This window comes from Pristis pectinata, chromosome 17 (genome assembly GCF_009764475.1).
Source record: "Pristis pectinata isolate sPriPec2 chromosome 17, sPriPec2.1.pri, whole genome shotgun sequence".
NCBI classification, from domain to species: domain Eukaryota; kingdom Metazoa; phylum Chordata; class Chondrichthyes; order Rhinopristiformes; family Pristidae; genus Pristis; species Pristis pectinata.
Genome location: NC_067421.1, coordinates 6,785,016 through 6,810,892, shown reverse-complemented (window position 1 = coordinate 6,810,892; position 25,877 = coordinate 6,785,016). Strand labels below are relative to the sequence as shown.

The window sequence follows — 25,877 nt, the reverse complement described above, 5'->3', positions numbered from 1 at the left end:
AAAGCAGAAGAGGAGGAGAGGGGAAGATGCGGCTGGTGGTGGGATTTCATTGCAGTTGGCAGAAATGACGAAGGATGAAGTGCTGGATGTGGAGGCTCATAGGGTGGAAGGTGAAGACTAGGGGAACTCTGTGTTCTGTCTGGAGGGAATGGGGTGAGAGCAGAAGTATGAGAAACAGAGGAGATGTAGGAGCAGACTCCATCATCACAGCAGAAGGGAAGCCGTGTTTCCTGAAGAAGGAGGACATTTCAGAAGTCCTAGAGTAGCAAGGCTCATCTTGAGAGCAGATGTGGCAGAGATGGGGAACCGGATAGAAGGAGACAGCGTCCTTACAGGAGACAGGGCAGGAGGAGTTGTTGTCGAGGGAGCTGTGGGCATCCATAGGTTTATAGGAGATATCGGCAGATAGCTTGTCTCCCAAGTTGGAGACAGAGAGATCCAGAAATGATCCAGGTGAGTTTGAGAGCACAGTGGACTCTCTGTCCCATTGTTCACCTTTTCTATCCTTCCCCCCCCCCCCCCCCCCCCCCCCCCCCCCCCCACTTGTTACCTAGGCTCATCACCCTCCCCCATCTGGTGGCATCTGCCCACCTCCTCCTTACCTATCCACTTGGACTTTCTCTTCTCCCGTTTCACCTTCCTCTCCCCCCCCACCCCCCCACCAGCCCCTGTCTAATCCCTCCATGCACTGGCTACCTTCACTCTTCACTCTACTATCTTACTCTTAGTCCCATTGCAGGGTCTCAACCCAAAACATCGACCAAAACTTTGCTCCACAGATGAATTTTTCCAGCAGTTTGATTTGTTTTTTGCTCCAGTTTCTAGCATCTGTAGTATCTTGTCTCTCCATATTCAGGACAGTGATTGACATACTTTTATATATGAAGGTATTCGAGGAATATGAGTGTTGCGCAGACAAATGGTAACAGTTCAGCTGTAATCTTACTGAATGGTGGAGCAGGCACGAAGGAGCGATTGGTCTCTTCCTGCATTTATTTCTGAAGTTCTCCTAGGCAAATCTGTCCCTCTGACTACTCAGCCCTGATGCAGGGGCTCCACCCGCCATGTCGACAATCTTCCCCCCTCCACAGATGCTGCTCGACCCGCTGAGCTCCTCCAGCAGTTTGTTTGTTGCTCCAGATTCCAGCGTCTGCAGTCTCCCCGGCCTCCCCTGTAAAGTGATGGCGCGTCCCGCCCAGGTGCCCTGACCTGGCCCCACCCAGGTGGCCTGATCTGGCCCCACCCAGGTGCTCTGACCCAACCCAGGTGCTCTGGCCCCACCCAGGTGCTCTGACCTGGCCCCGTCCAGGTGCTCTGACCCCACCCAGGTGCTCTGGCCCCGCCCAGGTGCTCTGACCTGGCCCCGTCCAGGTGCTCTGACCCCACCCAGGTGCTCTGGCCCTGCCCAGGTGCTCTGACCTGGCCCCGTCCAGGTGCTCTGACCCCGCCCAGGTGCCCTGACCTCGCCCAGGTGTCCTGACCTGGTCTGTCCTGGCCCTGCCCAGGTGCCCTAACCTGGCCCCGCCTCGCTCCTCCCACTCACCCTTTGGCTCCGCCTCCTGATGCCCTTGCCTCTTCAATGACGCTCTAGCCCCGCCCTCCGGTACCTGCTCACCATGCGCATGCTCCACCCTCCGGCGCTATTGGCCCCGCCCCCACCGGACCTGGCCCCGCCCACTCACTGCACCCCCAATGATCCATTTTCCGTTTGGACCGCGGGCGCCGAATCGTGATTGGATGTTGCTATTGCCCTGCGGGCCAATAGGAAATCGAGTTATTGTGGGGTGGGGTAAACCCATGGAAACGGGGGGGCGGCGCTGAGAGGTTGGCGGCCGGCGGGATCGGCACCGGGCACCGGGCGGGGAGAGGCCGCGGATCGGCACCGGGAGCCCGGCGGCCGCCGGGGCGGAGCTGCGGATTGGAACGAGGGGCCGTGTGGCCGGCGGGTTCGGCCTCGGGAGGTCGGCGGCCGCGGTCCCGCTCCCAGCCCGTGTGCTGGCCTTGCGGTGCGGAGCCTGTGGTCGCGGAGCGGAGCCCAGCGGCGGCGCAGGATGGTGAGTGAGTGAGCTGATGCCCGGGCCGCAGCGACTGCTCCTCCTGACCCAGTGCCACCCTCGGGAGGGTGAGGAGCCCGAAGTTTAACGGTTGCCGGCTACTAACAGGTGCTGAGCGGCGGAGGCGACCACTGGTCAGAGGTGGCGCCCGGCTGCGCAGTGCACTGTCGCATCATCAGCGCCATCGGAACTGGTGAGCGGTGCAGATGGAGTGGCTCAGTCCCCGAGGCATCGCAGTAGCCTGGTGACAGAGCTTCCACAGAGAAGCCATGTGTGGGATTGACAGGGTCGTCAGGGGACGCTGATCTGGGGGGGGGGGGGGGGGAAGCGAGACGATGGTGCTCCCGTGACATCATTGCTGCTGTCCGTGGTTGCATTGTTGGAAGTTGGACAAAACAAGGTTGACCAGTGTTTGCATTGTGGCTCCGATAACATTTATTGCCCGCGTGGTGCTCTAGTAGCGAAGGAGGTGGCGATGAATTTAGTATCAAGAGTAATGACCTAGATGATGTCAAAGGTCTTGAGTGTTGCCGTTACACCCAATCAGGTAGGTGAGCATTCAGACTCCTAACCTGAACCTAGTGGTCAATTGTCCATAGTCTGCTTTTATGACTATTTGGTGATCTGGCTGCTCAGTTAAGTTTCTGATTAATGGGATGCTGAAAATGGTGGTGGTGGAGCTGTTGAAGGTCAGGAGAAGGTGATTATGTTTTCTGTTGGTGGTGATGGCCATTATCGGACTCTGATGTGAAGTGAATGGCAGTAGTAGGGAGTTGTTGGAAATATTGGAGGAACAGGATTAATCTATAGTTGGGAAAGCAAGGATTAATCAAATATGGTTAGTGTGCCTTTGTTAGGGGATTATCTTGTTTTGCCAGGGTCCCACATGGGAGCCCATAGAATCCAAAGCATGATGGATCCATATTTGGCTTGGTGATAGGTGGCAGGAAACGATGGAGTGTGGTTTTTGTGGGAAATCTGTGGTCAGTGGTGTGCTACGACCCTCACTATTTTGATGTATTTTAATGATTTGGATATGAGTGTAGGAGGAATGGTTAGTAAGGTTGCAGATAATATGGAAATTGTTGGTGCTGTTAAGAGGAGTGTAGTCTTGCACTACAGAATGATATTGATGAGTTGGTGCGATGGGCAGTGCAATGCCAGATGGAATTTAATCCTGCTAAGTGTGAGGTAATGCACTTTGGGAAGCCTGTTTAGGTTAGGATATATAGAATGAATGGTAAGTTCTTGGATATTGAAGAATGGAGGGACCTCGGTATAAAAGGATCGCTGAAGGTGACAGTACAGGCTGATAAAGTGGTGAAGAAGGTATACAGGATAATGCCTTTATTAGCTGGGGCATAGAATATAAGAGCAGGGTGGGTATTGAGATGCAAGAGACTGAAGATGCAGGAAATCTGGAGTAGCGCGCACAACGCTGGAGAAACTCAACAGGTCAGGCAGCATCTATGGAGGGAAATGGGCAGTTGATGTTTCGGATTGAGACCCTTCATCAGGATTGGAAAGAAAGAGGGGAGATTGCCAGTATAAAAAGGTGGGGAAGGGGTGGATCAAGAGCTGGCAGGTGATAGGTGGATCCAGGTGAGGGGGGTGATTGGCAGGTGAGAGAGGGGGAGAGTGGGAACGATGTAAGAAGCTGGGAGGTGATAGGTGGAAGTGACAAAGGGTTGAAGAAGATGGAATCTTCTTCAGGGTGGTTATGGTACAACTTTGGTTATCTCGCAATTGGAGTATGGTATACAATTCCAGTTTGACACAGTGCAGGGTACATTCTCCAGGATGTTGCCTGGGATGGAACATTTCAGTTATGAGGAGAAACTGCATAGGCTGGGTTTGTTTTCCTTGGAGTGGAAGAGGCTGAGGGGACCTGATAAGGTAAATAGTAAGAAACTTCTCCCCATAGCAGATTTGTCTAAAACTGGAGAGCATGGGTAAGAGATTGTAAGAGATCTGAGGAGGAGTCTTTTCAGTGAGTGGGTGGTTTAATGGGATGGTGGAGACAGGTACTGTCACAACATTTAAGGAGTATTTGGGGGATACTTGAATTGCTATGGCACAGAAGGCTGAGGACCAAGTGCTGGAAAATGGGATTCATATAGATGGTACCTGATGGTGGGCTGAAGGGCCTGGTTCTATGCTGTATAACTCTGACTCTATCATTCTTGACAGGACTGATCTTTTTCCTCAAATCAATTTTCTGACATGATATCCATATTCCATAATTGCTTGGGTTCCAAAAGGTACATTGATCCCAGTCTTGAATGTACTCAGCAATGGAGCATACTCCACCTCTGAGGTGGAGAATTCCAAAGACTGACAAACCTCCAAGTGAATACATTCCCCAGGGCCTCACTAGGATAAGGGATTGGACATATAGAGCATCCTAATTCTGGATTCTTGAGCTGGGAAACAACCTCACAGCAGCCACCCTGTTGAGTGCCTTCATAATCTTCTTGTGTTTCAAGAGGATCACCTTCTTTCTTCCAAGCTTGAGGGAACAGAGGCCCATTCTGTGCTTGTAGGACAATCAATTAACTCCAGAAATCAATGTGGTCTATTGCCTCTAAGGCATTTTTATTTTACCTGACATAAGGAAAACAAATCCATATGTAATGCGCCAGCTTTGGTTTCAGCAACACATTGTTTAGATGTAGTAAAACTCCTTACTCTTGTCCTTCAGTCTCATTGCTTTGTAGATCAATGTGCTGTTTCATTTTCTATTTGCTTGCTGTACCAACTTTGTGATTCACAAATGAGGATATTTGAAGCAGCCTGAGCACCAGCATTTAATACAAAAACAGAAAATGCTGGAAAAACTCGGGCAGCATTTGTGGAAAGAGAAACTGTCAACATTTCAGGTCTGTGACCCTTCATCAGAACTGGGAGAGAGAAAAATACAAGTTGATTTTCAGTAGGAGAGAAGATGGGGGAAGAATTTTTGATTTTCATGACCAGCATCTAACAATTAGTCTCCACATAAAAGGATTCTGTTTTTCAATTCTTCCTAGCAAAATGAAAAATCTCAATGTGTCCACGTTATCCTCCATCTGCCATCTTTTTGTTCACTCACCTAGCCCGTCTTTGTCTCTTAGCAACTGCTATGTCTTCCATTCTGCTTGCTTTCCCACCTAAGCTTTGTCATTAGCAAACTGACAAATGTTATAATCAGCCCCTTCATCTGAGACATTAATATGTTTTGTAAATAACTGAAGCCCATGCATTGATCTATAAAGCACCTCACTCATTACAGCCTGCCAACATGAAAAGGACCCACTATTTTTTGTCCATTATTGACTACAGCTCTACAATACTATAATAGCAAGTAAACTCATTTCCAAACTCTGAGACTTGGGACTCAACACTTCCCTTGGCAGCTGGATCCTCGATTTCCTAACTAACGGATTGCAATCAGTAAGGATAGGCAGCAACACTTCTGCCACGATTATCTGCAACAGTGGTGCCCCACAAGACTGCATCCTCAGTCCCCTACTCTACTCCTATACACTCACGACTGTGTGGCCAGATTCTGCCCTAACTCCATCTACAAGTTTGCAGATGACACCACTGTAGTGGGCTGAACCTCAAATAACAATGTTGGAGTACAGGAAGGAGATAGAGAGCCTAGTGGCATGGTGTCATGACAACAACCTTTCCCTCAATGTCAGCAAAACAAAAGAGCTGGTCATTGACTTCAGGAAGGGGAGGTGGTGCACATGCTCCTGTTTACGTCAATGGTGCTGTGGATGACAGGGTCGAAAGCTTCAAGTTCCTAGGAGTGAACATCATCAATAACCTGTCCTGGTCCAACCTCGTAGACGCCACAGCTAAGAAAGCTCACAGGTGCCTCTACTTCCTGAGGAGGCTAAAGAAATTTGGCATGTCCCCTTGACCCTCATCACTTTTTATTGATGCACCATAGAGAGCATCCTATCTGGATGCATCACGGCTTGGTATGGCAACTGCTCTGCCCAGGATGGCAAGAAACGGCAGAGAGTTGTGTACACAGCTCAGCACATCACGGAAACCAGCCTCCCCTCCCCTCTATACTTCTCACTGCCTTGGTAAAACAGCCAACATAATCAAAGACCCCACCTACCCTGGATGTTCTCTCTTCTCCCCTTTCCCATTGGGCAGAATTTGCAAAAGCCTGAAAGCATGTACCACCAGGTTTAAGGACAGCTTCTATCCTGCTGTTGCAAGACTATTGAATGGACCTCTTGTACAGTAGGATGGACTCTTGACTTCACAATCTACCTTGTCATTGCCTTGCACCTTGTCTGCCTGCACTGCCCTTTCTCTGTAACTGTCACATTTTATTCTGCATTCTGTTATTGTTTTCCCTTGTACTCCCTCAATGCATTGCAATGAAATGATCTGTATGGATGGCATGCAAAACAAGATTTTTCACTGTACCTCAGTACATGTGACAATAATAATCCGATTTACCAATTTATCCTTTATCCATGCTAACTTTTTTTCTGTTCTAGTGAAGGATTTGAGCCTGAAATATCAACTGTTTTTTCTTTCCACAGATGCTGCCTGACCATCGTGTTAACAGAATTTTTTTCTTTTATCTGTATCCATGCTAATACAATATCCATAAACCCTTGGCTTGATTTTTTTTTACATTAGCCCCTTTGAACATGTGCCTTATGAACATCTAAGATTCTTACTCCACTGGTTACCTATTATCTACCATACTAAACAGATCCTCAGGGAAACTTTACTTTGCCAAACAAGAGTTCTTTTTCATACAAATAGGTTGAATCTTCCTAATCACATTCTGATTTTCTTAGTGCCCTGTTGATACTTTTTCAATATTTGACTCTAACTGGCCTGTAGTTCCCTGTTTCTCCTTGTTTTTTTGTTTGAAGAGTAGTGCTACATTTGCTGTTTTCTAATTGGCTGGGGCCATTCTAGCGTTTAGATGGATCACAGCTAACATTTCCACAATCTTGCTTTCTAATTGGAGTAGATATTTGTGTTGAGGGTGGCACAGCAGTGTAGCGGTTAGCGCCAGTGACCCGGCTTCAATTCCGCCACTGTCTGTAGGGAGTTTGTACATTCTCCCCGTGTCTGTGTGGGTTTCCTCCAGGTGCTCCAGTTTCCTCCCACATTCCAAAGATGTCCGGGTTAGGAACTGTGGGCATGCTTTGTGGTGCCAGAAGCGTGGCGACACTTGCGGGCTGCCCGCCCCAGTACATTCTCAGTAACACAAAAAGATGCATTTCACTATGTGTTTCGGTGTACATGTGCCTAATAAATAAATATCTATCTTGTATCTTATCAAGAATTGGTTTAAAAACAAACTGGAAAGATAAATAACTTTTGTTAGCTGGTTATTACAGACATGTACAAACCTAATTTTTCTTTCTCTAGTCCTTAGTTCTTGCCATTTATGCTAAATCCTATAGACTTATTTCAGTGGTTGTGTCCCTCCATTTCAGGAAAATTATGTAAATTTTTTTGGTAGCTTGGTGTGGAGACATTTAAGCAGAGTATTAGGTTTCTACATTTGTAACACCCAACTATCAAAAGCTCAAAATGCTTATATTAAAGCTTAAAGTCACAAGAATGTATCATCCTATTGATAATATTTGGAGAACCAGAACGATTTCAACAGAAAAGTTGGAAGGCAGGTGATAATTTAAAACAAATGGTTTAAGAGGCACTAAAATAATTGGTGAAGAAGTAAACTCAAGGTCAGTTGGAATTGACTGAGACAAAAGGAGTCTGTAGCCATGTTGATGCATGGGAAAGTATGTAAGAGGACAGTAAGTTATAGTGCATTTGTTAGATGGCTGACACAAATTACTTGCTTGCAGGGAACTCTGCTCTTTGGTAGATCATAAGTTTTGTGCCAGATCTGAGGTCTCAATTTTCAAATGTCCCTTCCCTCAAATGACCAACGGCAATGCTGGCATATTAAAGATGATGGTGAATTTTATCATCAATCACTGCTTTCACTGTGAAGTGACTCCTGGATACAGGAAATGGTTCATGTTTTCCAGGGTCTTGCTGTGAACCTTTATTGTGGGTTGGGAGTATGATGCAGCAGGCCAAATTGATCTTTGTCTACTGCATGTTAATTGCAAGGCCCATCCTCTGGTAGGCTTTGATGAACAAGTCTATGATGTTTTGGAGCTTGGCCTCTGAGTGTGTACAACTGCAAGTGTTGTCTGCATTCTGCAATGCCCACGTGCTTCTGGGACCTGATCTATCTACATCTCATGCTGCTGGAAAAATACCACCAGTGTTTTCTCTGCAAAATCCTCCCAATTCACTGGAACCATAAATGAATCAACATCAGTAACTTCTCTCAGACTGATGTCCCTAGCATTGAGGCCCTTGTTATTCTCATTTGGCTACATTGGTCTGACCATGCCATTAGCCAGCCCAATACCAAACTCGCGAAGCAGATGCTCGCTCATGGGAAGAAATTACCAGATCGACAAAGAAGAAGATTCGAGGATGTACACAGACTTTCCCAGGCTCCTGGGAACCTCTGGCCCATGACTTCTCAGTGAAGAATGAACATTTAGGCCATGCATTGGAGCGCATTAGAAGTGCGGTGTAGGCAGTGGAAGAACATACCACCACGCGAATGACCCAGCGGCCTTGTTGGCGAGTCTGTGGATCCCACATTGGCCTTGTTAGTCACATCAGAACCAACAGAACCAGAGTTGAAGCAAGTCACACTTAGTCTCAAGGGACTGCCTGAGTAAATGAAGGCTTATCTTGCTTTTGACTGATATGTACTAGATGTAGGTGATATTTTCTTTTTTGATTTTAGTGAATAATTAGAAACTTTCCTACTGTATACTTTTTGTAAAATATAGCCTTAGAATAAAAGCTACATATTATGCAATAATATTACCAGTTATATTTTATTCTGTGGCTGGTGTGCTTTGTATATTGGTGCAATTTATAAACACTATTATTGCAAAGATTAATACATACCCTGAATGTGAGAGATGCTTGGTAACTTGCTCCTCTCTTTTCCATGTATGCCCTCCTGTGTGTAAGCAGATGAATTGGAAGTAGCATTTGACTGTTGAAACTGTCAGATTCTAGCCATGTACTTGAATAAGGTTGTATTAAGCCTAGTTAATTGTCTTTGTGTCTGTTTCACTAGATCCGTATTGCAGCTTTAAATGACACCACAGTGGTGGAAGACCATGAGGAATCCTTCAAGAGCCACAAAACTCAAACAAAAGAAGCTCAGGTTTGTACTGTGTAATGTTGTACCATATTATGCTAATGCCAGATGAAATTAGCTAGATCAGCGCAGACCGGAAAGAGCCCTGGGATAATCAAGGTCAATGGGATCTCTTTTGTGGTGGGAGTGCATGCTGCAATCAGCAGGAGTAGAAAGGTTGAGTGAGTGGGTGAAAACTTGGCAAGTGGAGGTTAATCTGTGAGGTCATGCACTTTTTTTAAGACGAATCAGAAGGCAGATTATTATCTAAATAGAGAGACATTGTAAATGAGTGGAGCACAGAGAGATGTAGGTGTTCTTGTGCATGAAACTCAAAAAAAAAGCACGTGGATAGGAAGACAAAAGGCATATTAGCATTTATTGCAAGGGGGATGGAGTTTAGAAATAGAGAAGCATTGGTAGAATTTGTACAGAGTGTTGGTAAGGATGCACAGTTTTGGTCCCCTTATTTAAGAAAGATTTTCTAATGGCTAATTCCTGGAATGGGAGATTTATCCTATTTGGATAACATTTGGAGTTTAGGAGAATGAGAGGTGATCTTATTAAAACATAACCCCAAGAAGGATAGGTATCTCGATGTTTCAACTAGTGGGAGAGTCCTGAATAAGGGATGTATTTATGAGCTAAGGGAACTGTCATTTAAAATGCTGGTTTGTAAGGATCTCTTCTTGGAGAGGGTCGTGAGTCTCTGGAATTTTCGATGCCTAGAGGCTGGATTACTGAAGGTATTCCATTTTTAAAAGACCAGGGAACTGAGGGCTTTGTTGAGCTGACACTGAAGAGGAGTTGAGGCCTGGGGCAGATAAGCTTTGATTGTATTGAATAACAGGGCTGGCTTGAGGGACATGTGGCTGTTCCTGATTCTTGTGTTCTTGTGGTCTGATAATTGACTTAAGCAACTTATTTTGTTTCTCTGCTGGAGACATGGCAGGCAGACTAGATGTGATCATTGGAGGCTGATCTGCAGACCCTTAACCAGACATGTTTCTTTAATAAAGGAAGCTGAAGCATTTTCCCTGTACCACAAAGCATTAGATCTACAGAAGCATGATCGCTATGAAGAATCTGCAAAGGCTTACCATGAGCTACTGAATACGCAGCTGTTGAAAGAGGTAAGCATCAGAAAACCCATAGAAAGCTTGATCCCATTGCAATGTATTGGTAGTTAATAACTTCAAATATTTAAGAACTATTTTGTGAGATTAGGTAAATAAAAAAAAAAGCCACTCTTTGGTGCAGCACACGTCATTTTAAAATATTCATAGAAATGATGTGAATGGAAATTAAATTCCTTCCGTTGTTTGTACTCTTTAGAGATCTTGAGTGGAGTGATTTTATTATGGATTATAGATTTTGGATCTTTTTTTTTGCAGAGGGTTTTTTATGAATTCAGCTATGCGTAGACATTTGCATGTACTCTTGAGTGTTGAGAAGCTGCTCGTAGCCATTCCTTGTTATGCTCAGTCACAATCGGAAATAACAATCGGGTACAAATAATTTAATAACTAAAATAATTTCATTATGTTTAATTTTAACATAAATGTATTCTTACAAACCACTGTTTAATATCCTTAATAAGGAAGCAGTAGGCAAGCAAGCAGCAAAGAATCCAGGTCTACAGAGCACTACTACAGAGGAAGAAACTCAGGATTTCGGTGACCAGGGGAATTTTAAGGGTTTAAGCAGTTGATACCTTTGTAGAATTAAGTTAAAATTTGCATTTAACATTTAACTTTGGCCTTTCTTTCCTGGTATTAGTCAATGGTAAATAAGCTGTTGCTTGAGGTAGTTGCTCTGTGAATTAGTGCCATGGAATTTTATGCAGCATAAATACAGGAGGTTTTAGGGAGAACATGGAGTACTAAACAGTGTACAAAACTTGCGATTTTGTGCAGGGAGAAAGAGGTGCTGTTTTATTTTTGTTTAGTGGTTCAATCCAAGAAACAGAGGCATGACAAAGAAACTTGAACCCATGTAAAATGCTCCGGTGCCATGTGAAAACTTGGGGATAGTTTCCATGTCCAGGACAACCACGGGTACAGGTAGCAGTATCAGCTGGAGCTTGTGCAACAATCACTGCAATATCAATAGCAGGTTCCAGGAGGTGGCCACTCTACAGCTTGTAAGTGTAGGTGGAGTGGGACTGATTGACTGTCAGACAAAGAAGGGAGAAGGCTGGTAGTTCAAGAAACAATCAAGGGCACGTTGTTCTGTATTTGATTGTGAACACAGATGGGGGACACAGTTCCCCTGAAGAGTGCAATCAGGGTCAAGATCTTAGCAACCCTGGGTGGTTCAGCTATACAGGGATATAGGAGGTAGGTCAAGGGATTGATAGTTATTGGGGATTCTATTCTAAACTTCTAAAGAAGTTTTGTGTAGTGGCTGAGGACTGGAGAATTGCAAATGTTTACACTTCTGCTCAAAAAAAGAGAGAAAACTAGTAACTACACACCTGTCAGTTTCACCTTAGTGGGGAAAGTTCTAGAAACAATAATAAGGAACAAAATCAGCAGTCAATTTGGCAAGAACGGACTGATTAGAAGCCAGCATGGATTTGTTAAAGGTGAATTGCGTCCAATTTTTGATAAAGTAAAGGAGTCGATGAGGGAAGCGATAGATATGGACTTCCAAAATGCGTTTGATAGAATGCTGTGGAATAAAAGATAGGAAAATTGGCTAAATATCGGGAAATGGCTTTGCTAGTTAAGGTTATTTTTTCCCAGACTAGAGGAAAATATACAGTGTACGTCCCCTGGGATTGGTACTAGGGCAACAGTTTTTCTCAGTGTATATTATTGATTTGGATCAGCAAGTTCAGGGTGCCATTTCCATGTATGCAGATGACATGAAATTTGAACGTGAGAAGGGCAATGTATTGCATGAATAAGATGTCAGATGAATTTTTAATGCTGAGAAATGTGAAGCATTGCATTTTGGTAGGAAGAATGAGTAGAAGCAATATAAACTTGAGGACACAATTTTAAAAGGAGCACAACAACAGAGATTGGGAGGTACATATGAATAGTTAATAGAAAATGGTTTAAAAAAAGTATTGGGGGTTCTGGGATGTAGAAATAGTAGTATAAATGCAAGAGAAAGGAAGTTGTGGTGAACTTTTATTTTAAAAGAAAAGAACTGGTTTGGCCCAGCTGGATTATTGTCTGGTGCTGGACACCATACTTTAGGAAAAAAGTTAGGGCTTTAGGAAAGGCGCGGAAAAGATTTACTAAAATGATTTTGGGAGTTTGTGAGCAGATCTGAAAGAGGTATTTAAAATCATAGGTGGAGTGGAGGAGGAATTAAGAATTGAAGGGTATATAATGAAGATGATTTGCAAAAGAACCAAAACTTACATGGCCTTTTTGTTTTGTACAGTGAGTCATTAGGGTCTGGAATGCGTTGGCTGGGTGAATAGTTAATCTAAATTCAATCATAGCATTCTGAAGGGAATGGAATAAGTATCTGAAAGAAAAGAATTTGCAGGGCTGTGGGGGAAGACTGCAGTTGCTTTTGCATTTAGCCAGTAAGACCAAATGGCCTCGTCTTGCAACCAGCATCGTTCTTTGGTATTGGAAGGGAAGCAGACGTGTCTGTGGTAGTAGATATGATTCTGGGATGGTATACTGCCTTAGTGATGCAGGGGTTGAGGATATCACTGAGTGGCTGCGGAACATCCTGGAAGTGGTGGGGGGAAGGTGAACAGCCAGATGTGGTCCGTGTCAACACTGACAATGTAAGTAGAGGAAGGGATGAAGTTATGCAGGTGGATTTTAAGAAGTTAAGAAAGAGATTAAGGAGCAAAAATTTGTAAAATCCACCTGCATAAACTTCATCCCTTCCTCTCGTGTCCCCCCACCTCTACTACCCCCTCCTTATCTCTCTCCACCACCTCCCTCCTAACTGCCTTAGTCTTTCTTTTCCTTCTCAATTCCCTCTCCCTTTACTCACCATCTCCCCTCTTAGCCCCTTCCCCCTTCATTCCATGATTCCCTGGTAACCTTCCCAAACCAGGAACTGTCCATCTGTAAACCCACTGACTCCACAGCTACCTTGACTGTACCTCCTCTCACCCTACCATTTGTAAGGATGCCAACTCTTTTCTCAATTTCTCTGTTTCTGCTGCATCTGTTCTCAAGATGAAGCCTTCTGCCATGGAACTTCTGAAATGTCCTGCTTCTTTGAAAGTGCGGCCTCCCCTCTGCCATAAGTGATGGAGCCCTTGCATGCATTTCCTCTATGTCCCACATATCTTCTCTGACAACCTCCACACCTCCACCCCTGAGCCAGGCAGGGCCACAATAGAGTTCCCTTGGTCCTCTCCTTTCACCCCACTGATCTCTGCATCCAGCACATCATTTTCCACCAGCTCCAATGTGATCCTGGTATCAATCACATTTTCCCCCTCCTCCCACCCTCCCCCACCCACCTTTTTGCTTTCTGCAGGGACCATTCTCTTTGGGACTCCCCAGTACATTTTCCACCCCCCACCCCTTCCTGACCCCTGGCACTTGCCCCTATAACTGACGGAGGTGTAACACCTGCCCCTTCACCTCCCTCCTCCCCACCACTCAGGGACCTAAACAGCTCTTCCAGGTGGTCTACTGCATTCAGTATGTGCAGTGCTATCCCCTCTACACTGGTGAAACCAAACTTAGACTAGGTGACCGTTTCGTGGAGCAACCACCCTCTGTCTGCAACAGCCGTCTGGTTGCATGTCATTTTAACTATCCTTCCCACTCCCACGTTGACCTGTCAGTACTCTGCTACCGAGAGGCTAAATGCATATTGGAAGAACAGCATCTCGTATACTTCTTGGGTAGCTTACAACCCAATAGTGTGAATGTCGAATTTTCCAATTTCAGGTAATCCACTCCCCTGATGATCTCCCACACGTATTCACCTGTCCACCTAGTTTTCTTTCTTTGTTCATCCCTTCCTTTCCTGCCTTCCCACCTGGTTCCCTCTCCCATCATCCCCTTCTCATCTGGTTCCAACCTATTACCTACCCCCACCCCATAATACTATATACAGCCAACCTTTCCTGTTCCCTCTCAGTCCTGATGCAAGGTCTTGACCTGAAATGTTGACTTACACTTTTGCCTCTGCAGATGCTGCTTGACCCATTGAGTTCTTCCAGCATTCTGTTTTTGTTGAACGTTCCAGCACCTGCAGTCTCTTTTGTCCCCACTTCCCGCCCAGAAAATCTTTGGAGAATCTTTGGTTGCCCGCCTGTTGCTACCTGCTGTTGGCAGATTACTCTCTTCTAGCCTGTGGGTAGTTGGTGGGTACCAGTACATGATTTCCTGGCCAGTGGAGGTGGATTCATCCTGTGGGAGGGGGAGCCTCTCACTTGGGCACTATCCTGTAGAATGAACATTGCTCTCCTAATATCTCTTCCATTGACTCTACATCGATTTTTGTCAGTTTCAGAGGTAAATGTCAGGTAAATGTTACCAGGCTGGTTGAAAATGTCAAAATTGCCTCCAATTTTGCTGTCTAATTTTTATCATTCAAACCCTCTAATGAATCAGCTTTTGTAGTGAACTAGTGGACATTTTGGTATAACAGAGTCATCTGGCTACTTGCTTTTGGCTATCTAGTGTAGCTGCGTATGTTGATGGAAAGTACACATGCTCCAGTAATTTCTTTCCTTAGGCTGTTTTATCAGGAGATGAGAATGAAGGCTTAAACACCCAGGTTTGATGTTGAAGTATTCTACCTATAAAAACTTGGCTAGTCTGGCTTCCCAAAGGATGACCCGAGTACAGCAATGGAATTTTATCTGGAGGTAAGGAACAAAATACATCTTAAAAATGCAAGAAATTGCCCATACACATGAGGAAATTTTCATATTGAATCATCAACTTCTTGACTTTGGCAGAAGTAAAACTTTATATGAAGGATTCTCCCTTTCACCTCCCCACGTGCTCCTGCTGTATGTGCAACAGCTTCTCATGTCTGCTTTCTGCAAGCATACGGAATGTTTCATCGAATTGGTGTGGGGACAACAGCTTGTTGGCACCCTGTTTGGACCAGGCCACTTTCCTCAGGGCATTATGACTAGTTTTGAAATAGACTGATCTATGAGACAGTTTAGAGGTTTGTTTGCTGATACTTCTGTATTTCCATTGCTAACTTGTCTAATCTTTATTTCTAATGATTTCCCTACACAGGCTGTAATGTTGGATTCTACTGATGTAAATCTCTCTGGTATAAAATAGGAAGAGTGGCACTAAAATTGATTCGAGTTCCTTTGGCTCGCCATGCTTTGAAGAAGGACTGAAGTGTAATGCTGATCATTGGCCGTGCCTGGACAATCTTATCACAGTGCTATACACACTTAGTGATTACACCAGTAAGTTGAAATCTCTCAAGTTCACAGAATTTCTTTGTGATTAGATTGATATTTAAAGTGATTCTGATAGGCCCTGCACGGTGAGCAGAATCTGATGACTGCAGTAACCTTTGCTGGAAGCAGTAGGTGTTCAAAATGGGCAGGTCTGATCTTTGATTTCAGTAACTTCCTGAGGGCTGTATGTCAGCCAACACTGACTTCTAGGCTTGCATATGAAGATTGACCACTTGGAAGAGGCAGTCAGCTGCTGAGCCACATGAAATGATTTGTCAGGGCTTTTGGGGAAGAAAATATGGCTCAGAAAGGGGACATTTTCAGACAATGAGACCTGTGGAGTGTGTGGTGAGAGAGCAACCAAAATAAAAATTGCCGTAATTATCCATTATTGTTAATAGAATTTTAATATTTCAGAACACTTGCATTGACATCTAGTTCCTTCTCAATTTTTTCCTGAGTACTTATTGTGTATGTGGATATGTGCTCAGTGGTTTAGTATTTTTGTTTAATTTTACTTAATCTGAACCATCTAGTTGTAGAGTCAAATTTTGAATTCTGAGTTCTTTTGTGGCTTACTGTGACATGGTAGAGAAGGTCTGCATGTATTTTGAATATAGTAAGCTTTTTGGAATTTATTTGTAAAATTTTAGTTTTATTTAATAAGTTAATCCTACACGTCATCATTCCTAATTCTCCCATGGCCCTAACGTTTGCGTTCATTCTGTCGCCTGCTCAGTTGTGGATCCATCATCACTCAAGTCTGAAACTACAGATATAGCAAGGTTTTTGTTGGATTGAAAGGAAAATCTCCAGGAGTTGTCTCCTCAGTTTGTTAGAAATCAGATTTTTATACACAGTTGAGTCAGAAACATTGATTGATATTGACTGACTGAGATGTGATCATAATGAGTATTGCTGGTGGATAGGTCATCATTTTAACCTACCATGACTTACTCTTCATGAAGTTCTCAATACATCCTGCACATTTTGAAGATCAAGATCTCAGACCTGACCTGGCACAAAACTCATGGTCTACTGGGCGGCAGTTATCACTGCCACTAAATGCTCTCAGACCTGGACTAACTATGATACTGGAAAAAGTGCCACCAATACAAAATCATCCAAATTCATAATGAAATGATAAACAGACTAATGTCAGCATCCTCTCACAGGCCAATGACCCAGCACTGAGGCCCTGGGTACATTGGATTCCACTGTTCCTGGCTTTCTGAAACTGTTTGTCCCAGCAGGCTTTATAAAGTTGCCTTCACATTGTTTTAACAGTGTATAGTATACTTTTCCCCTGCAACCAGAAGGTAATTTGTACTGTAATTTGTACAGTTAGTGATTTTACACACACAAATCATTCTGCACAATCATTATAGAATAAGGATTTTAGAGGCTTGTCCTTGTGGTTAGTATGATTTTAAGGCCTTTAACTCCCACTGGCCTACATGTTAGAACAATGTTAGAACACTAACAGCTACAGCCAGATTTTGCCCCCCATCTGCTCATTCATTCTTGGTAATGCTTGTCATCTTGCTAGCTGCCTTGAGCCACTGCTTTCTCCCTGATGCACTGGCACATTGGCTGAGGGAATCTCCTGTAATTTAAAACAGAACCAAATTAATTCATATTGCATACAGAATAATGAGACTAAGCCTGAGGTTTAATTTTTTTCTAAACCCTCATAAATGCGTGAATACAGACCTGTGTATCTTAATATCCATTTAAATCTTACTGGGGTTACTCAATTTATTTGATGAGAATCTTTAGTTTGAAGGACTGAGACTGCAAAACATTAACTGTTTCAAGCATCCCATTGGTGATGCAGTGCTCATTGCAGAACATTGTGGAACTGTGCATGCAGCCCACTGTCCCCAGTTATTAGTTTATTGAGCCTTTGTATGTCTGCTTTGTCTTTGAAATTAGTGTACTCATTTTTTAAAAAAAATCGGTTTCTTGATGGTCATACAGGATAGAAATGGGCCCTTCAGCCCACCATGTCACTGCTGACCTTTTTTTCCCATCTATACTAATCCTATTTGCCTGCATTAGGTCTATATCCTTCTATGCCTTTTCTATTCAGGTGCCTTTTTAGATGCATCTTTAATGTGATAATTGTATCACATTACTGCCTTAGGCAGCATGTTCCAGATATCAATCACTCTGCTTTTTTTAAAAAAATGTTTTCTCCTCAGATCCCCTTTAAAACTCCTCCTCCTTACCATAAACATGCCCTCTTGTTTTTGGTATCCCTACCACGGGAAAAGTATTCTGACTATCCTTTCTATGCCTCTTATAATTTTATATAGCTCTATCAGGTCATCCTTCAGAAACCTTTGCTCCAGGAAAAACGAGCCTAGTCTACCCAATCTCTTCCTATAACTAAAATCCTCCAATCCAAGCAACATCCTGGAGAATCTCCTTTGCACTCTCTCCAGCACAATCACATCCTTCCTATTGTATGGCAACCAGGACTGCACACAACACTCCAAGTGCGGTCTAACCAGCGTTTTGTAAAGTTGCAGCACAACTTCCCAACACTTTTATTTTGTGGCCCAACCTATGAAGACGAGCATGCCACGTGCCTTCTTCACTCCTCCTACCTGTGTTGCCAGTTTATCAGAGTTATGGATTTGGATCCCAAGGTCCCTCCGTTCATCAACATTCCTTAACACCCTACCATTTACTTTGTATGTCCTATTCCTAGTTGACTTCCCAGAATGCATAATCTCGCACTTGTTGGGATTAAATTTCATCTGTCAACCTTCTGCCCAATTTTGATCTATATCCTGCTTATGTCCTATGTCTTAGACAACATTCCTCGCTATTCACACCACCACCAATTTTCATGTCATCTGCAATCCATTTGGAAAGAAATCCTGGGATTACTATTTTAAAATCGGTAATTTCATATCCTTATAACAATACTGAAGGACAGCATTTGGTCCATTTTGTCCATGTTGGCTCCCAGTGGAACAATGCTACTAGTCTCATGTATGCCTTGTTTCCTGATATCCGAGCATCTTATTCTCTCTCGCACATGCCTATTGATTCTTTTTCCCACCTATCTACCCACACCAAAGGAGTAACTTACAGTAAGCCATTTAATCTACTAACATGTCTTTGGGATGTGGGAGCAAACAAGAAAACCTGGGAGAAATCCACAGGGTCACAGAGAGAAGATGCAAGCTCCTCACAGACTGCATGGAAGGTCACATCAAACCTGGGTCTCCAGAACTTAGGCAGCAGCACTTGTTATTACTTGGAAGATCTGTAGTGGGAATATTTAAATATTTGGGCTCGATGGTAATATATCTGCATTGTGCCCTGGGAAGAGCTTGTGATCAGTATTCTGAACTGAAAATACCATGAAGTATTAGTGCTAAAGAGAGAGACAGAATTTGGTCAAAAACCAGGTCTTGACCAGGAGGACGTGACTGCCTTTTGTGTTCAGTCTTTTTAAATGTTCATAATATAATGTTTGTAAATTTGTGCTACCCAGTTACTTTATTTCTTTGTTTCTCAATTGATTATATCACTGATTTTATTCATTTTCTATTAGTGATATTGCAAACCAAAATGGCCAGGAAATTCATCTTTGGGCTCATGGGAAGTTATAGCTGAAAATGTGCCCACAACGCCTGCATCAAATACCCAAGGAGGATATACTTTGAATTGAGGAAACACAGTGAAGAATCTTACGAAGAGGAATTAAGCAGACTGAGCCAATGCTCCTGAGTTTAGAAGAATGAGATGTGGTCTCACTGAATTGTATAAAATCCTTACAGGGCTTGAAAGGGTAGATGTGGAGTTGATGTTTCCCTTAGCTAGGAGTGTCTATGACCAGGGGGTCGTGGTCACAAAATAATAGATATGTCGTTTGAGATACAGATGCGAAGAAATTTCTTCACCCAGAGAGTAGTGAACCTCCGGATTTCTTTATGTAGGTGGGCTCTGATGCTGAGTATATTCAATTAATTTTTAGGATATTAAGTGAATCAAGGAATAAGGGGTTATTGCAGGAACAGGCGCTGAGGCGAAAGACCAACCTTAATCTTATTGAATGGCAGAGCAATCTGAAGGGCTGAATAGAATGTATTCCCAGGAATGAGAACACTGGTGAGGTCAACACTAAAAGGAGTCATTATAGCTTTATATATTGAGAGGAGCATTACTGACAGCAACATTGTTCCAGGAGCCTGGTGTGATTCCTGCCTGCCCTGCTGCTGTGTGCTGCTTTGGTGGGAACCTGGTTCAGGGCTCGGATGTGTGCTGGCACTCCTGCAACAATGAAATAGTTAAAGCAACCTCATCACCACGTGGCTCAGTGTGTACTGATGTTGAAGTTGGGGCTGTGGTGAATGGCAGAGCTGCCAGTGCTGAGATATGGGGCTCAGGCTGCCCCTGGTCGGTACAATGAGTCATTGCAGTGGACTGTTAGCAACTGCTCCATCTGTTAATAAACCACCAGGTGCTGGGAATCTGGTTCAGAGGAGACGAGGCATGTGGCAAGAATTGGCTGGAGCAGAAAGCCAAGGTGAAACAGAAATTGGAAATGTGGGAGCGGCATTCTCTCTCAATGGCAGGCAAGAACTTGATCATCAGGTGCGAGGTGCCCTTGGTGTTGCTGTTTGTGGCGTAGTTGTGGCCCATACCCCGTTCCTGTGGCAGTTGCCCAAGCCATCTGGAGATCCAAGATGGAGTGCATCTGCTGGGTCGCAATGCACCAGTCTCCAGAGAGCTGGGGGAAAAGTGTACCCAATGTTGCCCTAGCCCTTAATGCCACTTTTGTGTGTGGCTGTATCAAGCTGTGTGTAGAACCAAAGTGCACCAACACCAAATGTCACCACATGCTGAGGCTCTACCTGTCCTCGGTGTTGCGAAGGATGGGCCCGACCTAGTTGCATGCCATTTCCCTTTCAGTTGGACCTTGCTGCACTATTTGCTCTTTGTAACAAAAAACACCTTTGACCATGTCCATCAGGCAGTGGTTAGCACGGAAAGTCCTGCAGGTACTACAGGGAAGGACATGATGGATCCTGTGGGATGGTTTCCCAAGCAGACTGTCAGAGTTGTTTGGCAGAACGCCTCTTCATCAGAACTCACCAAGACCTCACTTGGCTGGTAGTGAGAAAGGCCCTACCCATCAGAGACTTCCTGCACAGTTAGTCTCACACCCACTGCATGGTGTCATTGAGATGGCTGCAGTGTGGATGAGACGATTGTCCACCTCGTTGTGGATTGTGCATTTGCTAGAAGGTGCGGAAAAGGATGCAAAGTCCTTTTGGAAGTTTGCCCTGAGCAGTTGCTCTATTGGCTGTTCCCAGGGATGCACACCAAGACAAAGGTCAGCTGCTGCTGGAAGATCATCAATTCAGTGAAAGATGCACTGTGGTCTGCCTGAAACTTGGTTGGTCCAGTGTGAGGAGATCCCTGCAAGGGAATGCTGCCACTCGGCATGTTCCGAGGTGCAGGTGTATATGCTGATGGACGAACTGAAGCATGGTGAGCCTCTGCAAAGGGGAAGGACCACGGTTCAGGGTCCTGCTGACACAGGACATTGAGGGGCTGCACCCTGTGTAACAGCCTCTCAAATGCTTCATGGGTGCATTGTTTGAAAAGACATGAGTAGTGTTGACAAGTTGTAAGAAAATGTATTGAATTGATGGTATAATGAATGTAGACAAAGATGAGTAGCAGTTGTATTTACTGTGGATATTATGAATAAAGTATATTTTGAAATGTTTAAAAAAAAGTCTGGATCTTATGGTCTCTCTCATCATCTGTTGGATGTGAAGGAAACTGTTTACTTCCCATCTTTGTTTGGTGCACACCTCTCCTCAGGCCAAAGATTTCTCCATGGTAATAAGCTCAATGGCCAGCGACTACTCCAGCAACAGTCCACACTCATTGTCCCAGTATCTCAGTCCTCAGCTGCTGTACTGCTCATCTTAGCCAACCCAACACCAGCCCTCACAGGCAGCTTCTGCATATTGCTGCAGTCATGTGCTGCACCCTGAAATATGTGGCAATGAACCAGATTCCAGCATCTATAGTCCCCCTCTCCCCCTCTCCCCCTCTCCCCCCTCTCCCCCTCTCCCCCTCTCCCCCTCTCCCCCTCTCCCCCTCTCCCCCTCTCCCCCTCTCCCCCTCTCCCCCTCTCCCCCTCTCCCCCTCTCCCCCTCTCCCCCCTCTCCCCCTCTCCCCCTCTCCCCCTCTCCCCCTCTCCCCCTCTCCCCCTCTCCCCCTCTCCCCCTCTCCCCCTCTCCCCCTCATATGACAACGTCCACCATTTTCATTGCTGCAGATGTGCCTGTGGAGGGTACGGATTCACACCAGGGTCCTGGCATGGCAGCATACAGCTCAAGTAGATATGTTTTAAAAAGCACACCAAGGTGTGTACCTGTGAGTGTTTGGACTTCAGGACCAAGATCCTGAAGTCCAAACACTTCATTGGCACCTGGACACTCTGGCATATTGCTAAGGAGGATACCAATATATCTCCCCAGTCTTATTATATACCTGAAATGGGAATACATGGCATTTTTTGGTAACATATAATGGTCTCTATGCTTTTCATCCAAGTAGAAACTTTCTCTATTTACTCTGTCACTCTGCCTTTTGTCATTTTAAAGACCTCTGTTGGGTAATTGTTCAGCCTTCTTCTCAAGAGTAAAGAGACCCAATCTGATCATCCTTGTAAATCCTCTCCTTAGCACCTCTATATTGGTTTTATAACAACTATATGCAGCACTCCAAGTGTACTCTAACCAAAGTTCAATATAGATATAATGTAACTTCTGTATTTTTCATTTCTAATATTTTTAAGAACTTGCAATTGAAGTGATTTTTCAATTTTTAAAGTTACAAAAATGTATTAGTAATATAGAGCAAGACTCTGGGAATATAATTTTTAAAAAAGCCTTGGAGAAATTACAATTATTGGACCAGATGCATTGTTGAGCGGCTAATGCAAGGATGCTTGAATTTGATATTCTGTGACTGGCCATTTTGGTAGATGCAGATCCATCTGGATGGATGGATGAACAAAAAGATGGGAGTTCCTTCATTTCTCTGCTAGCTGTACAATGGCAGAATAGTGAGGAAAGGTCCTTGTGCTTGTTTAGTCTTTCACTCCCTGATCTATTGTGCACAAAACCTTGGCCCACATACATTATAATACATTATAGTCATAAAGTTATACAGCATGGAAACACCTTCGGTCCAAGTTGTCCGAGTGACCAAGTTGTCTACCTGAGCTAGTCCCATTTGCTTGCATTTGGCCCATATCCCTCTAAGCTGTTCCCATCCATGTACCTGTCTAAATATCTTTCAAATGTTGTAATTGTACCTGCCTCTACAGCTTCTTCTGGCACCTCGTTCCATGTATCCTCCACTCTCTGTGTGGAAAAAGTTTCCTCTTAATCGTTCCACTTTCCCCTCTCACCCTAAACCTATGCTGTCTGGTTTTAGAATCCCCTACCTGGGGAACCACGACAATTCACAGTATCGCAGCCCCTCATGATTTTTTTATATCTAAGGTCACCCCTTGGCCTCCTATGCTCCAGGGAAACATCCCCAGCCTCTTATAACTCAAGCCCTCCATTACTGGTAACGTCCTCATCAGCCTTTTTTGCACCCTTTCCAGCTTAATGACATCCATCCTTCCTATTAGCTGGGTGACCAAACTACACACAATACTCCCAAGTGTGGTCTCACCAATGACTTGTATAGTTGTAACATGACATTCCAACTCATTGTAGTGCCCAAGAGGTAGCTCGCACACAATACTGTGCTGTTAGCCCCCACATAATTTGACATCATCTCTTAGACATTTGTTGACCACATAATAAAGTCCCAATCCAATTCTCTATTTGCCTTTGCATTGTCTTTATGATGATGTTGAGGGATAATCTGATAAGGCGATGAGCAATCTTAGTTGCCTGGAATCCTATGAAAACTTCAATGTGCATTTGCTTCAATCAATGTACTTCCTGAAGAAGCAAATACACATTAAAGACTGGGATATGGTAAAGCAGGAAACAATAAAGAATTGCTTCATGTGTAAATTTGAAGTAATGATAACAACTTGGATTTTCACTGTGTGAAGTCACAGAAGGACATGCCGATGCTGCACTCTTCCTAAAATTAGGATTAGAGAAAGATGAAATTTTGGCTGCTACACCTATCACTAATGATGCCAGAAGTTATGTTGCAACATTGAAAAGGGATAGCATTAGGGGAGCAGTTACAGAGGCGGCAGCATTGAAGAAGGCAGCCGAAAAAGATGAGATGCCAACAGAAGCTGAACGGCCATGTATTACCAGTGCTGAGGTGTAAAATCATTCGTACTCATTGCTTGCCTATTTTCAACAGGCCGCCTTGGAAAAGCATTTGAGTTACTGGAACAGCTTTCCTGTCTTATAGAGGAGAAATTGTCATTGAAAACTTTTTTCAAAACTAATTGATTATTAGTATGGTTACTACAGTCTTGAGTTTTGAAATGTTTGGTGTGCGTGCCCATGACAGGAAGGAGTGTGTCTGCCTCATATTGGGGCCATTGATTGTGGACTGTTCCACAGATGGAAATGTGTTTTTGAATTTTGTGATTCTCATTTTTGTTTTTTATCTGAAATTGGTGAACAGGCAAACGTCATAAGCCTTGAAGATAAATCGGTGATACAACTCATTATATCTCAGCCACGAGGTCCACCTTCACCTCAGACAGGCAATGTTGACAACTTGTTTGCGTCGTCTTAAGTTTTATGTGGGCCCAGAAGCATTGATGTAAACGGGTTGCACTGTACATGCATTGGCCACCTGCACATTGCCAGTTTAATCCACTTTTCTGCTGTAGAACAACTTCAAGACATAACCTTCTTGCAGATTACCATGCCTGGTTTGTAGGTGATTCAAAGCAACAAGGCAATGTTACCGCATAAAGTTTAACATGGGTTTTGAAACTTTTTAGGTGGATCATTATAGATATTGAAACGTACATGATAGAGGTGGATCATGCGTTATTTAAAGCAAAATGCATGAAACCTCATTGATTTCTCATTTCAGATTGTCTATATTACATATGCAAAGCATTGGAGAAGGACTGCCGGTACAGCAAGGGCCTAGTTTTGAAAGAGAAGATCTTTGAAGAACAGCCTTGCTTGAGAAAGGATTCTTTTCGTATGTTCTTGAAATGGTAGGTTATCATTTGCATAAGCAAATTATTTCTATTTTGCTGATAGTAGCAGAGAAGATTGTGGTTTGCACCGGGGTAGATCCATTTTCAGTACAAAGTGCAATGTTTCATAATTATAATTTTGAGAACTATGACTTTTATAACTTTGAGAACTTGAAATACCTTTGTATTATAAACACACTAGAGATTCTGATGCTGAATTTCATGAAATAAAATCATCAAGGGTTGTGCTTGATGTGACAGATTCACTGAGCATGGAAGTAGATGGCAAAGTGGAGGTAAATTGGGGATTAAATAATTGGAAATGGGTGCAGGAGTGAGAATGATGGCAAAGGGAAGGGGAGAATCAACGGGAGAGGTTGATAGGGATATTGAAGCGGAGAGGACAATGGATAACAAGGAAAAAGAGGCAGAAAAGGTAGGGAAAATGGATAGTAAAGGGAGTGTAGCAGGTTAGAATTCATTGTGCATGTGGGCAGTGAGGAGAAGGTGTGGAACTGGCAAGTTATTGAGATAATAGCTGTAGACCATAGGAAGAAAAATTGATAAGGTGATAATTAATTGATAAAATTGATAGGTGATAATATCAAAAATTGGTAGGTGATAAGGTGGTAATTAATAGTTTTCAAAATAAATAATGATAAAAGAATGAGGTAGAAACTGAATGTCACGTTGAGGAAGAGATGAGCAGACAGGAGACGGGAGAGGCCAAATGAATGACAGTGGGCAAGGAGAGAAGAGTATGTGTACCTGCTAAAGAGAGAATGACAGCAGCGGAGAGAGGAAAATTACATGAATTGAAGTGATAAATATATATCAATAAAACGGAGAGCTGAGCTTAATTGAGAACAGTAACTTTAAAGGTTCTTTTAAATAGTGTCTTACTGTAATACACTCAGTTGGAGTTCAAATAGCTTCAATGAATACGTGTCATTTCAAGATTGCTGCATCTCTAGCATCCTGCTTTAAGACAAGTTTAAGTCCTTGCTTTGCAGCTTTCAAGTATTTGGTGAAAATCTTGTTTTC

General features: G+C 43.8%; 1 protein-coding gene across 1 annotated transcript in view; it reads left to right on the top strand.

The window, feature by feature from the left end:
- Positions 1-1,919: 1,919 nt before the first annotated feature.
- The window catches only part of cabin1 (calcineurin binding protein 1), a 365,306-nt gene continuing 341,348 nt past the window's right edge, over positions 1,920-25,877 (top strand). Inside the window, 10 exon segments of the mRNA XM_052032487.1 lie at positions 1,920-2,054; positions 9,211-9,300; positions 10,293-10,406; positions 14,953-14,980; positions 14,983-15,042; positions 15,045-15,085; positions 15,471-15,500; positions 15,503-15,560; positions 15,563-15,652; positions 24,722-24,851. Of these exon segments, the coding sequence (XP_051888447.1) occupies positions 2,052-2,054; positions 9,211-9,300; positions 10,293-10,406; positions 14,953-14,980; positions 14,983-15,042; positions 15,045-15,085; positions 15,471-15,500; positions 15,503-15,560; positions 15,563-15,652; positions 24,722-24,851 (644 nt within the window). The 5' untranslated portion in view covers positions 1,920-2,051.